Source organism: Ambystoma mexicanum, chromosome 1p (genome assembly GCF_040938575.1).
Source record: "Ambystoma mexicanum isolate Mex_15411 chromosome 1p, UKY_AmexF1_1, whole genome shotgun sequence".
NCBI lineage: Eukaryota > Metazoa > Chordata > Amphibia > Caudata > Ambystomatidae > Ambystoma > Ambystoma mexicanum.
In genome coordinates this window covers 1,229,724,397-1,229,741,175 of record NC_090921.1, presented here as the reverse complement: position 1 = coordinate 1,229,741,175, position 16,779 = coordinate 1,229,724,397, and the positions used below count along the sequence as shown (strand labels likewise).

Sequence of the window (16,779 nt, the reverse complement as noted above, 5' to 3'; positions counted from 1 at the left end):
CACAGGACCACACACACATCACAACTCTGGAGCTTTAGATTTGCTAATCAGGCCCAGTTCACACTGGAAACCGGGCAGGCTGCCCATGGCGCATATAAGCAACAGCACAGCAATTGTATAGGCCGTTTTTCAACTTCAAATGCACAAGTGTATCAAGTTCCCACTGAATTCCTACAGCAGAACAGAACATGGGAGTTACTGAAAAGCTTGGCCTGTTACAATGGAACTATATCAGTTCCACTGAATCCACCAACAATACGGGAACTCAGGACACTTCACTTTATTTAGCTTAAGTCTTCCCTAAAGTGCTGTCAGTGTACAAAATTTGTTGTGAATAGCCCACTATGACAAAAGTTGTATCTTTAAAGGCAGCGCAAGTCGTAAATTTGCATGCACATTAGTGACACATCAAGTTTATCAATACTTCCCCAACACCCATCAGCTGTGTCACTACATGTGTATCCAACCGATCGAAGGTGCCAATGCAAGTCACATGAAATTAGAATAACCCATTCTTGCAAAAGTATTCACTGCAAGCAATAATACAAAATGTAAGGCATAAAGGATGCTTCTGCATTAAAAGAAAAATAACCACAACGTAATTGAAGAAGCACTTAATGACAGACAGCGTTACCAGATAGGCAGGTATTGATACAGTAAAATAAGTGAATTATTTATGAAGGAATAATGAAAAGGTTGAAATATGCCATTTCTTTTCAGATGAAAATCTCACCCATCTAGTTTTTAAAAAGTAACCAGTTGCAATTAGATATAGATACAAAACATCAGAAACATTAACCTATTCAGTGTAGAAAGTTCTCTTTAAAAAAGAGAAAGAAATTGCACTTTATGTGATTTGTTGTACAGCAAAGGATTTAACCACAGACCAGTCTGAGGCTCAGGAGATTGTAACCATGATCATACACCTTGCCACTTTCAATCATCAGCGGTGTAATTTGAATATGACAATATGGAAACAAATGAATACTGTTAAAAACAGCACTGGCAAGTTAAAAATGATGCCACCTTATGCTGAGAATTCCTGAAGAGGATGGAATGACCGACGCTTCCACAGAATCGGGATCTCTTTTCGGTAGGCAGTGGCTAGCACTGTTCCTGAGATAAGTTCACATGATATCACCATAGCCTTCAAATCCAGCACAGCTTGGCGAAGCCAAATAATTTGAAATGTTCCTTTGTTACATTAAGACCACCATATGTGGATTGGAGAATCCAAAACATCAACGCAGTGTACTGTACTATACAATCAGCCAACCTGAATTGCTTCTGCATTAGCAAGGTTGACATACATCCAAATCCTTGGTTAATTCTTTGGTTTTCCAGTTTAGCACACTAAGGTTCATTAAAAAAAAAAGAGATCACTGAAAAGCTGTGTGTACAGTCATGATTTCAGGAGAATATATACATCACTGCACTGCAGAGATGTATGCTTTTTTTAAGCCTCAATAGAAGTTGCTCCACCTTGGCGGATATCACGATGGACGTCGGGTTGTTTTGTCAAACCCAATGTCCACTGTGATGTTTGTGAAAAGTGGGAGATGCTCTGTGGCCAGCAGTTTGTATTCAAGAGAATTCATGCCATCTTGTTTCCACGTCCGTCTGGTTTTCGCAAGTAAGTTAAATCTAGAAATGAGGATAAAACAAAATGTTAGTTCTAGCCTTTCAAATTACAATTAAATTGTTATCAATTCATTAAAAACTATGAAATTATCAGAATCCATTCGAGATAAGGTTGTTAATTGGTGAACTTTAAATGTTTTTCTTAACTGTACGTACTAGACTTGTATACACATGATGGAAATAGAATAGTTCAAATCTTAAAGGCTGGTAAAACTAACTATGGTATGGCCGTAAAGGCTTAGTAAAAACAAACTGCAAGAAGTTCAGCTAAACCTACGTCTTGCTTGCTGCTATTCCCTACATTTCTTGAAGGACTTGTTAAGACTGCCCCATCATAAATCAAGTATTTTCAGATTAATAAAATATAGACCGGCTGAGTGGCATATACTGTGCACACGAGAGAAATAAGTGAAAGTTGGTGGCAAAGACAGAAATAAGTTTAAGTTATTGTTTTGTTGCTTTGGCATGGACTATTTTCTGAACGATACTTTGAATGGTCTGGTTTATATAGAGAAGATACATATTTCTAACAGTGGTTTTCCAGCATTGCAAATGTTCATAGATCTACATCCACAGAATAATTTCCCTTCAGGCTGGGAATCCTGGGTAAAACAAATATCTAGCTGCAAGAACAAACTTTTAACTTGCAACCTATCAACCAGTGTGTAACTTGATCACTTTCCAACTGGGCGCGAAGCTCCTCCTCTGGGAGCCATCTTCAGATTCTAAAAGCTACTTTTGTAGCACGATATTATGAAAAAGTCAGATTCCAGAAGCCTCATAGGGATGCATGTGAATCTATGAAAGTTTCAATAGCTAGAGAACAACCATTACAAATAAGCAGCTTGTTTTTTCTCCAGCATTAGGTTAGATGAGATTGAACCATTGATGAACAGGACAGGAGAAGCCCAGTGAAGAATAAATACGAAGAGTGAAGTGATCAACCGTGTCAAATGTACCAGAAAGGTCAATACGAATGAACGTTCAAAGAGTTGTGCTGTTAAGGATGAGTTGCAAAAATTGAGGAGAGCAGTTCAGGTAGAGTGAAGGGGACGGCCTGATTGAAGCATATCCCAAGCTTCACTCTACTCCCTCAGCACCAGAATACATGATCCGTTCAGAATCTTGGAGAGGAATGGAAGAATAGGAATGGGACGAATGTTAGCAGGGAGGGATGAATCAAGAAAGGGCTGTTTTTTAGAATCGGCAGAATAACTGCATGTTTAAAGTTGCAAAGGAAAACAGCAGAGGAAAGAGAAATGCTAATAAATAAGGTTAGGACAGTGAGGAAATACTTCAGGTTAGAGGTGAAGGCAGTGGGTCGATGGGATAGGTTGAAAGCAGTGTCCGATTTAGGGGGAGTAACAAAAAGTAGACCAAAGAGGAGAAGGGACTTCAACAGACTTGGCTGTGAAGAACGATACCCGTAACTGATCAACTTCACAGAGGGAAAGAAAAGAGGCCAGAGAAGACTCTGGTGTCAGAGATGATGGAATGCGATTACAGAGCTGAAAGAAGTTAGAGGGTCAGGCGAAAGGAAGAATGAGTTCATAAAATAGTATTTATTGCATTTACTAATGAGTAATATGAAGAGCGGGGCACAATGAGCAAAGCAATATCAGCAGATTAATGGGGCATTTTACTAAAGGCTGTTTGGGTCACCACAGTGAGGATCAGACAGAAAGGCGGCCAGATGTAAGCCAAGGTTGAGGGGGGGTTGTAGGAGGGCTGAAAAGAGAATGCATGTGGTGAGAGTCAATCGTTGGGGATGAGATCAGATTTAAGGGCTAAAAGGGCAGAGTCAACAGAGAAGAGCACATTCTGGGAGAGAGGGAGGGGAAGCAGAAAGGGGAGCTGAAAGATCTGAGGTTATACAGGTGAAGGTAGAATGGCAATTCGCAGATACAGTCGGGATGGGGGACTAATAATGATAAGGATATTAAGTAGTCTGAAGAGATGAAGGGAGTGGCAGAGATTGTGGACAGACAGGAGAGGTAAACCTCAGGTTGAAGAAGGAGCCTGTATGTGTAGAGGCGAGGAGTACTGAACAATGTGATAGGAATAGAGCAATGAGAGAGGAGGAGAGGGAAGCATGCAAAGTAAGGCGTTGAAGATTGATATCACAGAGGAGAAAGAAAGGGGAGGGTGAAGGAAGAAAAGAGGGAATAATGGAATTGAGGTCATCTTAGAAAGAAGTGTGCAGGAGGATAGTAGACAGTTAATAAAGTGGGACATGGTTTAGAGAAAGAGGTGGAATGAAATTTAAAGGAAGTGAATGAGGGGAGGCAAGTAGGATGTGGAATTAAAGTATAGGAAGAGAGGGGAAACCGTTCCCCCACCCTTTACTAATCTGGCACAATGGGCAGAAACCATTACAAAAGGAGGATGTAAGAAACGTGTTGAGGAGCATGTGGGATTTGTTGCAAAAAGATCAGGCATTAAGAAGCCTTATGGGAATGATTGGGGAATCGGGTAAGAAGAGCTATAAGGAATAGGGATTACATCAGACCAGTTAGTTACACTGGTGGGAAGAGGTGTTTAGACTTGCGAGTAGGAATGGCAGCAGACATGGGCAAAACGAAGGAAAGCAGAGCTGTAGTAAGGAACAGATGGAGGAAAAAATGCAGAAAGCTTTGTGATGAAAAGGAATGCAGTAAGCAACATCGAAGATGGATAGAGAAGGAGGGTTGTATGGTGGCATTACAGGCAGCAGTGGGGTTTGAGGACATGAAATGGCAAGATCATATCAAACAGGAGAAAACAGAATGAGTTTCCCTTAAGTCATGCTACCTTTTGGAAGGGACGGCTAGAGCTAAGAAAGCCTAGGGAGAATGAGTATATAGACGCTGAGGTCACAAGAGTTCATGTGACCAGATGACAATCCTGGGTGGGAGGGGCATCACCAGATCCTGCGGTCTTGCATAGGTAGTCAGGGAATAAGGTGCGAGCGCCCAGAGCAGTGTTTCTGTAGCAGGTGCTGCATTAATGAGCACAATACTGCCAAATAAAATGGGCAATGACATTTGAAATATTTAAAGCACCATTAATCCATGATAATGTTCTTCATTTACGTAGGGCATGGGCCAATCAAACCCCCCCCAACCAGGGTGCAGAGCATCCAGGGGAGCCTAGGTGCAAGTCTGTATTTTTACATCTCCACAAGACATTGTGCCAAGATTTTAGCATCAGCCAGCTCGGCCTTGAAGCAGGCCTGGCTGTGGGTAGGAAGCTCAGGGAGGAAATCGGCTATCTCCCACCATAGATTCTAGTTGACAGCCGCCAACATGGCATCTGCGTTGGCCTGGTGCAGGGAGTGGTGTTGGAATACATTTTCTTGCTGAACGCCTCCAATTTCTTTCCCTACTTGCCCAAGATGCGGAGGCCGAAGTCGCTGACGAAGATTGCGGTTTGGAGTACAGTGGTGATACTGCTGCCATCGCAGAGGAATGTGGTTGGGGGTGCGCTGACAATAAGAGGGGTGTCCCCTTCAGTTTGCCTGTATTTAGCATCAAAATGCCTATTGGTAGTTTGTGTAGAGTGTGGCTTGAGCCACCCTTACGTTCTTCTGAAGTGGGATTCCTGTTCTAGCAGTAGGGCATAGCCTAAGAACCTCAGCCAGTACCTAAGCCTCCAGTTGAACTGTGGCTGCGGGATTCCTAGGTACTCAGCCAGGCCCACCAGCTGTTCGATAAAAGACTTGGCCGACAATGGAGTGTCCGGGTCGCAGACAGCTGTGCCGTGCAGAGTATCAGTGCAGGCGGCTGCTGAGGTGGGAGAGGGTCGTGAATGGCACTGGCATGGGAGCCAGGGGTGCTGGGACTGGTAAAGGCATGGGAGGTGTGGGCTGAGCTGGACCAAGGGGCAGCGTGGCCGTGGGTGCTTGCGGCTGTACAGGAGGATGCACGTCCGAGGATGGTACCCGTCTGTGGTGATCTCATGAGTGCAAGGAACTTCTGGAAGAACCTGTCTTCATAGGCCGGAGGGGTGCCTGATGTTACAGGCATAGGGGTCAGGCCCTGAGGCTGCTGTGTCCTGGGCGTGCCCTGTCTCACTGTATAGGGCGAATTATACCTGTCCTGAGATGTGGATAGATCTGATGTCCAAGTGACATGGATTGACCAACCCCACCTGGAAGCTCTTTCCCCTGCCTGGTCTCCGAAGGGAAAAGGCATCGGATGAGCTGCCATTTTGTCTGGCCCGACGGCCATTTGTTTTGCTCCGTGGCTGCATCGTGGAACTTGCTGCGCTCGGACCGGCTTCCACCAGTGTTTATCGATGCCTACCCTACATCTCAGGACGGGGTCTGGTAGGCAGAGTGCCCTCGGCAGTGGTGCCGGTAGTGCTGCATGCAGGCACCCCCTCAGACATGGGTCTGGTGTTAGGGTGTAGCCCCTCGGGATGAGACCTGGTAATGGAGCCTTGCGGCCACTCTGGGATAGCACTGATAGGTTCTTGCGGACCCTGGGCCTGATGTCGGTTGCTGGAGCAGCCTCAGTGTTGTTGCTGGTTTTAGGACCCATTAGGTTCCTCCCGCTTGGGCGCTTCCCTGGGAAGGAGTCACCCTTGCTGGGTGCAGAGGAGAACAGGGCTCCTACCCTGGGCCTCGTCTTCTGCTTCACAAACACTTTGAGATCCTCTGGAGGCGATCTTCCGAAGAGGTCCCCACACCTGGTTAGTCGGTTCTGGAGTGTGGGCAGAGTCAAGGCGTTGCACGAGGTACAGCCGTCCCAGCCGTGGTCTGGGCGGAGGCAGAGGGCGTGGGGGTTGGATTTTGGGAAAGGGACCCTCGCAGGCTAAAACACCTGCTGAAGCCCGCTGTCATCATGTGTCGGGGATGAGCGTGGCACCAGAGGACAAAGCAGTACCTGATAATTGAAAGAAAAAAAGACAAGAATACTTCCGGGGGAAGAGCGCATGGAATTACTAGGCCAGAGGCCTAACTCAGGAGCACCGGTTAAAGCGTTCCATTCCAGTCGACGTCGAAAATAGGACTGAGTGGCGCAAGTGGACGCATTCAGGGAATTGCATGCCCCCAGGGCTGTGCACCCATGCACATCTAAATTGAAAAAGAAGATGATTTTTCTGGTAAAAAGGTTCTGTCTCCCGTCCCTAGCAAGGGACGCCCATACATCATGGAGGAAAGGGGACGGGACGTATGAGTATGTGAGAGTACATTCGTTTGGGTTACATTTTTTGACTGGCACCATATTACAAATCTTTTCCATCTGTTAAAATAACAGTGTCTGATTTTTTTTTTGTTTTCGTGCCTCCTGGAGGATTTCCATACACATTTGAGGTAGTTTTAAATGGCCAAATTCTAGGACTTCAAGAATTAAGCTGCCACGTTCATAGACTGAGGGTGTGGGTGGAACGTTGTCCCCCGTGCTGCTAGAGCATGTTGTAGGGGCACAGGAGTTTGATTGGATTGCACATCGCAGTTTGCACAGATGTGGAAACCAAGGATGTCTTGTCCACGTATGAGCAACTAGGACTAGTGTCACTTGTTACTGGTGCATCTTGTTCACTAGCCTGCTCAGTAGCGGTGTTGGGGGGGAGGAACAAGTTACTTACCTGTAACTGTTCTCCAGTATGGGTCTGGCATGGATTCACATGCTCATGAATTTTCCCTGTCGTCAGGCTGGGAATCCTTGGTCAAGAAAAAAAAACAGTTTGTTTCATTTCTGAACTGTCTTTCTCCCAACAACCAATCACTGAGCTCTGGGTCATACTGCCCCCAGCCAATGACTGCCCTCTACCTAAGCTCCTCCTCTGGCAGCCATCTTCAGATTTGGTAGCACATAAAGTGGAAGTAGGACCAGGAGAAGAGCCGCAGAGGGGTAGGCTGGAGGGTTGCATGTGAATCCATGCCAGACCCTTGCTAAAGAACAGTTCCAGGTAAGTAACTTGTTCCTGCCCCAGCACAGCATGGAGTCTGGCAAGGATTCACTTGCTCACGAATAAAGAATACATAGCAGTACACACATGCACAACCACGGGAGGTGGCAAGGCTCAACATAAGCATCTCTTACCTCCTCACCAGGCTCACCTTCAAGCAAACAGGTTGAGCAGCACTGCTTGGCCAACTCTTGACTCCTCCCTGGAATCCCCGTCAACGCAGTAGAATTTCGTGAATGTGTGAGTCGACCTCCACGTAGCTGCCTTGCATATGTCCAGCAGGGGCACACCGGACAGGCAGCAGTTGGTTTGCCAACCGGTGACAGTGAGTGATACAGCCGGAGAGCCATCTACAAATGGAAGCCTTGGACAGGGCCTTCTCATGGTTCACAGGTCCAAAGTTCACAAAGAGCTGAGAAGTCCTCCGGAAACTCTTCGTGCGGGCCACATAAAACTTCAGCGCTCTAGCGACATCCAGCAAGTGCAAAGTCCTTTCAGCCGGCAACAAAGGAGTCAGAAAAAAAACAAAGGCAACACCAAGGGCTCGTTTAGATCAAAGTCCGACGGCACCTTGGGCATGAAGGAAGGGTGCGTCCTCAGCACCACCCTTGTCCTGTGGAAAGTCAGATGAGGTGGTTTCTTTTTACAGGAGAGGGCCTGGATCTCACCTCATCAGGCAGAGGTGATGGCCACGAGAAAAGCAGTTTTACACGACAGAAACTTGAGTGGAACAGAATGCATAGGCTCGAACGGGGGTCCCATGTGCTTAGCAAGTACCACATTGAGCTCCCACGCCGGGCTCGGAGTCTTCACCGGCGCGAACTAGTGAATAGTCCCTTGACTAATTCCGTGACCAACCGGTACAACCACAAGGAGTGTCGTCCTGGAGATCTGGTGTAGCAGGAGATAGCCGCCAGATGAACCTTGGAGGCGTGAGCCAGCCCAGATTTGGCCAACGACAGCAAATACGGAAGCACCCGAGGGGCCTTGACCCTCAGAGGGTCGATCTTCTGAGAATGGCACCAAATAGCAAATCTCTTGCACGAGTCCATAGCAGTTCAAAGTAGACTATGCTCTAGCCTTGGCGAGAACTTCTTTGCAGTCCGCCGGGATATCGTAGCCACCGAATTCTAGCGCTGCAGGAGCCAGGCTTTAAGGTTCATGGACCCTGGTGAAGAATGGCGCCTCCTTCCCTAGCGACAAGATCCAAGACGACTGGCAGCTTGACTGGTGGGGACGCTGACATGCTGAGAAGGTCCGGGTACCAGATCTGCCTTAGCCACACTGGGGAGACGAAGATCATACGGCACTGGTACCGTCGGAGTTGACTGATGGCTCGAAGTAACAACGGCAACATACAGAAAGGCCTTCCCATGAGAATGTGTCCCCCATGCTCCCCTGTTGGGGGAACCTGCTGGCAAACCTCCGACACTTGGTGTTCATCGCCATTGCAAACAAGTCAGTCTGGGGATTGCCCCATTTGAGGGACAGGTTATCCACTAGGTCCTGCTGAAGTTCCCATTCGTGGCAAGAGCAAAGCTCCCTGCTCAGAGAGTCGGTGTCTGTGTTCTTTACTCCTGCCAGTTGAAACAGGATGAGAAACATCCCCTGGGCGACGGCCCAATGCAATAGGCCCTGCGCCTCTTGGAGAGCACTGGGGATCTGATGACCGCCTGGTTTTTGACGTAAAAACATCACAGTGGTATTGTCTGTAAAGATCTACACCATCTCGCCCTTGAGGGACGGCAGGAACGAGTCGAGGGCTAGAAACACTGCCTGTAGCTCCAGAACGATGTGCAAGGTCTTCTCCTCCGGCAGCCAAAGGCCTCTTGTGTGAAGACTTATGGTGTTGTACTGCACTTTTACCATTCCCTAATGCTGCATTGACAACAGCCAACTGACCTTGCGTGACCACAGTCAAAGGACTCCTTGGGAACCTTTGATTTAAGCTCCACGTCTGTGCTTTGGAATGAGGCATGTGCTAAATGAGTAACAACTGTTTAATCAAGTATGGCCAAGGATAGTTTGTGGGGCTGTGAAGTCGCCAATCTGGAGAAAACACTGGTGCAGAAGGATGCATCAAAGAGGACATGTGTGTGTTCGGGGTCCAGCCTTTTTTGTTAGTCATGGGATTGGCTGAATATTTGCTTCAGGCTGCGGCACTGTGGGATCTGGAATAGGTGTTGCAGGAATAGTGGATGGTGCCATAACAGACTTTGGATCAATTTGGCTCTAAATGATTCAGAAAATCTTTACTACAAAAAGAGTGGAGACATTTTCAAATCCCGTTTTTCCAGGTTCACCAAGACAATATGAATATTCTTTGACAATGGGCCAAAACCCCTTACCTTGCCATCTCAAGGAAGTGTTTCGTACTGGATGAGAAGGTTTTCCCCTTTCAAATGGATTTTGTCCTCCCACGTATTCCTCATCTTGTGATATTCGTTATCACCAGCTTTGGAATTTTGTTGTTTTTTTTTTTTCGGCAGAGGGTGCTGTGCTCGAGGGCGTGGTGTCTACTTTCCCTCGACGGGCTCCGTTCCGTGTCAACGTCACTGCTGGTATAAATAGCTCGAGCCGTGCCAGTTTGCTTTCAGTTCAGTTTTTCCGATTGCTCCGCTCTCGAGAACGGTGCGCTTCGAGATTTTCTGTCAGAAAATGTAATCTACTGCTTCTACACCCAAGACTGGGTTTAAGAAGTGTATCGACTGAGGTTCGAAGATGTCAATCAATGTCAATGTCTTTGGTGCCTGGGTCCAGATCATCGAACCAGCGACTGTGGCTCCTGTCAGTCGATGACGGAGAAGGCCCTACGTGAGAGGAAAGGTACACTAGCGGTGGGGCGGGAGGCTTCGAAAGCCACTTCGAATGCCTCATCGAAAAGACATAGAAAATCGTCCGATTCAGAAGAATCGGAACGTCACAAAAAACACTCCGATCCCGAACTCGTAGTAGATCGAGGCGATCATCTTCTAAAAAAATTAAAAGGAGACATCATCATCCGATACATCGACCGAATTGGTTCGATATCCAAATAAATCGGATTCCCCGAGAAAATGGGAGTATTTTAGAAGAAAAATGGAGGTCTCGGAGAATGCGGCCTCAACCCCCTCAAAGAAACCCCAAAAGAGCCAGACCCCGGTCACTCCATTGGATGACACAGAAGTCGGGAACTACTGGGGTAAGACCCAGTAGTATGGGTGAAACCCATAAAACGCGAGTCGACAAATCGTCGAGGAATCCTCGAGAGTTTCACCGACACCTCATAAAAAACAGAAGTTGTTGAAAACATCTGCAACTTCGTCAACACCATTGGCGCCAACAGCTTCGACATCGAAGCCTAAAGTGTCTTCGATGCCTTTGTTGAAGACTTCATCGGGGTCGAAGATTCCTTCGAAGAATCCTTCCATTCCTTCGACGAAAACTCAGGAGGGAGAGGAGAATTATGGCATTACCAAAATCAGACTTTTTTAAGTCTATGTCAATTCGTGAAGAAACTGGCTCTGAGGTGGAGGAAAGCTCTCCTTTTAGAGTGCAATATGGCACTAGACAAGTTCCAGAGGAACTTCTAGATTCAGAATCTAAAATGAGAGACCTGTGCAAGACTCTGCATTCTGCTAGTGGCATTGACAAGTCACCTGAATTGGAGTTTGCAAGACCTGACCCTGCAGAACATGCAGATTCAGGGTACAGGAGTTTAATGAACAGAGTGGTAGAATATATGGGCTGGGGTAGAGCCACACCCACTTTTGAACATGACGATATGATAAACTTAATTGTTCGTGGCCCCCAGAAGGATCCAGTTCTCCCCTTCCATAGGGCGCTTCAGAGAACACTGTAAAAGAACTGGGGAACCCCTGACAACATTGGTGCGGTAAACAGCAATTTTCCAAAGAAGTATAGAACTTCTGCTTCTGATCCCGAGTATCTGAATAGACATCCCACTCCAGAAAGTCTGGTTATTCAGGCTGCAACTACCTTTGAGACAAACTGCATATCCAACCATACCTCCGGATAAGAAGGTTGCTGCTTGGGCCAGTAAAGTTTTTACTTCGGGTAGCATGGCCTTAAAGTCAACCAATGTCACCTGTACCCTAGCCATGTTCACACATACCCTGTGGGAAAGCATTTCGGCGGTGGCTGAACATATTCCGGAAGGCAAGGAAAGGGAAGGCTTCCTGAATATTGTCAAAGACTGGAAGGAGGCAATGGGGGAATGCCTCCAGTCTGGACTGGATACTGCTGAAAGTATTAGCAGATCCATGGCATCAAGCACAGGGCTACACAGATTTGCGTGGTTGAGAAAGTCGGGTTTTGTACCAGATGTGCAAGCCAGGCTTCTCAACATGCCTTTTGATGGCTCGAGGCTGTTTGGTAGTAAGGCTGATGAGAGCCTAGAAAAACTACAGACCTCAAAAGCGGCAGCTAAATCCCTTAGTGCCTCCATGTGACAACCTCAGAAACCCTATTCGGGTTCATCTTCCTGGAGGGGTCGTCCTTTTCGGTACTACTATTCTTTTGGTATAGGAAGAGGACAGGCTTTTCAAAGGGGCAAAAGAAATGTCACTCGTGGTGGACGAGGAAAAACTACAAAGCCATCTTCAGGAACAGCATCTTTACCCTCAGCCGCCTCCAAATCTCTGAGGCCTTATCATACAAAACACCAGTGGGAGGCAGAATCTCTCAGCATCTGAAAGAATGGCGGAGCATTACTTCAGATGCTTGGGCACTGGAAATATTAGCTCAAAGTTACTCTCTTCTCTTCCTAAAAAGGCCTCACGATCATCCACCAGGAACCAACTTGACCAAAACTCCAGACCCGCTCCTTTTGCCGGAAATTTTAACCCTGCTAGAGAAAGGTGCAATAGACCATGTACCTGTGGCGGAGAGGAACAAGGGTTGGTACTCCCCTTATTTTCTCATCCCAAAGAAGGACGGAGGATTAAGACCCATCTTGGACTTAAGAAACTTGAACCAGTTCCTCAGGAAGGACAAGTTCAAGATGGTAACCCTTTCTCAGATCCGTCAGGCTCTTCAACTCCAAGACTGGTTGGTATCATTGGACCTTCAGGATGCTTACTTTCATGTGCCAATCCATCCCAAGCACAGAAAGTACCCGAGGTTCACAGTTGGCGGTTCTCACTATCAGTTTCGAGTTCTGCCATTCGGGCTGACCTCCGCCCAAAGGTTTTCACCAAGCTGATGGCGGTAGTGGCAGCGAGTCTCAGGAGAGGGGGGGGGGATTCACGTCTACCCCTACCTAGACTACTGGTTGATCAGAGCATGTTCTCCCGAACAAGCTCAAAAACATCTGTCGATCACCTGTGAGTTCCTTCACAATCTGGGCTTCTCCCTCAATTTCAAGAAATCCCACATGATACCATCCCAAAACTCCAGTTTATCGGAGCAGTCTTGGACACTTCCTCGGGCAAAGCCTCGCCTCCCGAGATAAGAGCTCTCCACATTCTGCAGATGGTAACAAAATTCCAGAAAGCCCAACATCTGCCGGCCTTCGATTATCTGAGGTTGCTCGGCCTCATGGCATCCTGCATTTTTCTGGTGCCAGAGGCCAGATTGAGAACGAAATCCCTCCAATGGGCCCTCAGGACTCAGTAGTCCCAATTCTCGGGGAGTATGTCGGATCGTCAGTTGCTCAGGATCTACTATGGTGGGCTTGCAACGACAACATCCTCAAAGGGGAATCTTTTTGGCAACCATGGCCGGAGAGAACAGTAGTAACGGACGCCTCACTCATGGGGTGGGGAGCTCATACCAACGATCTGAGTCAGCGGTCGTTGGTCTCCATCGCAGTCCAAACTACACACCAACCTGTTGGAGCGGAGGGCAATCAGACTAGCGCTGAAGGCCTTCCTTCCCTCTGTACAAGGAAAGAATGTCCTGATGACGGACAACAGTGGCCATGTACTACGTCAACAAAAGAGGAGGAGTAGGATCACTACCACTGTGCAGAGAAGCAATGAAGCTCTGGTTCTGGGCAATACGGGAAGGAATCTATCAGCAGTTCACCTAGCCGGAGAGCAGAACACAGTCTCCCAGGAGTGGGAGTTAGCTCAGGAAGTCCTTCTGGAGATCTTCACCCTTTGGGCAACCCCTCAAGTGGATCTGTTCGCGACTGAGGTAAACCGGAAGTGCGAACAGTATTGCTCAAGGGAATTTCCCCCGAGAGGAGCTCTAGGAGACGCACTCGTGGTGGTCTGGGATTTCCCCCTAGTGTACGCGTTTCTCCAAGTCCCCCGTGATTCCTCAAGTAATCGGGAGGTTGAGAAAGTTCAGGAAAACCATGATCCTATAGCCCCGGATTGGGCCAGGAGGACGTGGTACCCGGACATGTCCATCTGCCATCTTTGGCAAAGAGAGGATCTTCTCTCGCAAGAGGAAGGTTGGGTTCTCCATCCAGAGGTCAAGACACTCAACCTTCACGCATGGTTTCCGAGAGGTTGAGATACAGGGATTGGGACCTCCCGGATGACGTAATGGAAATTTTGCTTTCGGCCAGAAGGCCAGCAACACAATCCTTGTATCGGTGTCATTGGAACAAATTCAGTAACTAGTGTAAAGATAAGGATGTGGACCCTTTTCAATGTGGCATCCCAATGGTGCTTTCTTTCCTATTGCATCTAGCCAATCTAGGGCTCCAGATTGGAACAATTAAAGGATATCTTGCTGTGCTGTCCATTTTCAAGCGCTCCTCGGAAGAGGTTTCTTACTTCAAAATTCCATTAATCATTCAGTTCCTGAAAGGACTACAATGTATATCCACCAGTACCGTTTCATGTCCCAACTTGGGATTTAACCTAGTCCTTACATTTCTAAACTTCCATTTGTTACAAAAAATCATTTTACCAACATTCTATCCTCCTCCTCCTCATTTGGGTAAAGAAGAGGAGAGACTGCATAGGCTGGACCCTAAAAGAGCCCTCAGTTTTTACATTTCAAGAATATCAAAATTACGTCAAGATAACCAACACTTTGTGGGTTATACAGGTCGTAAATTGGGCTTGAAGATTACAAAAACTATATCCCGCTGGATCATTCTAGCTATATTGGCATGCTACAGATTAGCAGGAAAAGACCCACCGGATGGGCTACGGGACCATTCCACTAGGGGAATGGCTACTTCAGCGGCTTTGAAGAGGGGAGTCCCTGCAAAAGACATTTTCTCGAGTGGAACATGGGCAGCAATGCATACCTTCATCAATCATTACTGCTTAGATGCCTCCTCCTCCAATGAGGGTTTATTTGCCGGGGCAGTACTTCATTCTGTCCATGAAAACAATAACTAGCACTCCCACCTCCAAATTGATCACTGCTATGGGAGTCTATCGCAAGATGAGGAATACGTGGGAGGACACAATCCATTCGAAGAACAAGTTACTTACCCACTGTAACGTTCTTTCAACTGACGTTCCTCCCACGTATTCCTCATCGACCCTCCCAGCCTACCACATGGTACAGTTTACGTTTTCTTACACTTTCCTCTCACTCACAATGGGCCTTTCAGTCACAGGGCAAGCCTGGGTGTTGCACGAGTATTTCCTCGAAAAAACAGAACTGAAGCCAACGGGCGCGGCTCAAGCTATTTATACCAGCAGTGACGTCGACACGGAACGGAGCCAGTCGAGGGACAACCGACGCTACGACCTCAAGCACAGCGTCCTCTGCCGAAAATAATTTTCCGAAGCAGCGAAGCTGGCGATAACAAATATCACAAGATGAGTAATACGTGGGAACATCCAGTCGAAAGAACGTTACAGTTGGTAAGTAACTTGTTCTTCTCTGTGCAACAAAGGTCCATAAAAGTCGCTTTTGCTCCCTCCCCCTCTTCTATCCATTTTTTTTTCTTATGTTGCCTAGAGGAAGGGTGTGCGTCAAGAGAACTCTTGCACCACAGTTGGCACCAGGCCAAAGCAGGGACATTTTCTGGTGCACAAAATTTCATGGCTTTTGATTTCTGAGAGTCCGACAACAGTACCTTAGATGTTTTATCGGTTTTAAGGGCAGATGAAGCCTTTGCCACAGCCTCGACTGATGGTTTGGTATGGGAAGCCTAGGCAGAGGTTCACAATTCCATAGGGTGGTGGTCTTGTCGGGCAGAACACAATTTGAGGATTCAGCACCCAAAGGTCTGATCAACCTTAAGGAACTTTCACAATACAAATATATGTCAATTTAGAATAGAGAAATGTAAAAGAAACTCAGCGATATTGCTAGTTTTCCTGCATTTTATAGAACACCACCAAATGCATGGAAAATTAGCAATACCAACAGTTTGGTCATTTGTGTAGGCATAGGAAAGGCCCTTGCCAGACACTTCCATAGTGGTATTAACTAGCCATTAATGCTAGCGGGGTTAAAATGGTGCAAGTACCTGAGCATTTAATAGCTCTGCCTGGCATATGCCTAAAACTTATACACAAGCACTGTTGGCTATGCCAATGCTTGTTTTTAACAGGAATTCAGTGAAGAACATACACAGTGCTTATACATGGGGTGGCTGAAGGCAGACCTGGTTATGACATTTTTACTACACCACTAGCACATTTACAGCCCCAATTAAGTCATTAACTCTCAGAAGACGGCTTTGGAAAAACACTGCACTTGAAGTGCCTGCTAAAGTTTGATGGTAAGGTTTGATTAAAGTAAGCACAAACGGTACCTAAGAGGTGTTCTAACTGCGTGGGAATGGCCATAGGTATTAGCATGGCCATGGGCAGTCAATGGGTGGGCACATAAGCAAACACCTACAAACTGTGCGTCACTCCTAATACGTATTTCGCTATCTGTACTCTAACGCAATAGTTTCAGCGTAGTTCCACCCAGTAGCCTAAACCAATTACATTAGTACATATATCATGGAAGCAAAGAAACTGCTTGGGATATGATTTTTGTAAGGGCATGTTGGAAATTTAGTAAGAATCAAAGCAGTCAAACGTAAATCAACTTTGGCAACACTGATTTAAGACTGGCATCATTCTGAGCCTTTGTACGGAATTATTGATGCCAACATTTAGACCTTGCTCCTTACACATGCCTACCCACAACATTAGGCAATGCTTTGACTATGGGGATTACATTTTGTATTAATATCACACCTATTTTACTTTTATTCCAGTGCTTAGAAGGACAAACTTGTAATGGTACACTTCTTAAAAATGCAATATTAATGTTCTAGTTTTGAATTGAAAAAGGATTGGGGTAACAGGGATTATGACAGGGTACGGG

The 16,779-nt window shown here is 46.7% G+C and overlaps 1 protein-coding gene across 1 annotated transcript in view; it reads right to left on the bottom strand.

Annotated features, from left to right (window-relative positions):
- Positions 1–265: 265 nt before the first annotated feature.
- LOC138452311 (beta-1,4-galactosyltransferase 3-like) overlaps positions 266–16,779 on the bottom strand; it is a 332,033-nt gene continuing 315,519 nt past the window's right edge. Inside the window, exon 7 of the mRNA XM_069604963.1 lies at positions 266–1,644. Within this exon, the coding sequence (XP_069461064.1) occupies positions 1,494–1,644 (151 nt within the window). The 3' untranslated portion in view covers positions 266–1,493. The remainder of the gene's footprint in view (positions 1,645–16,779) is intronic.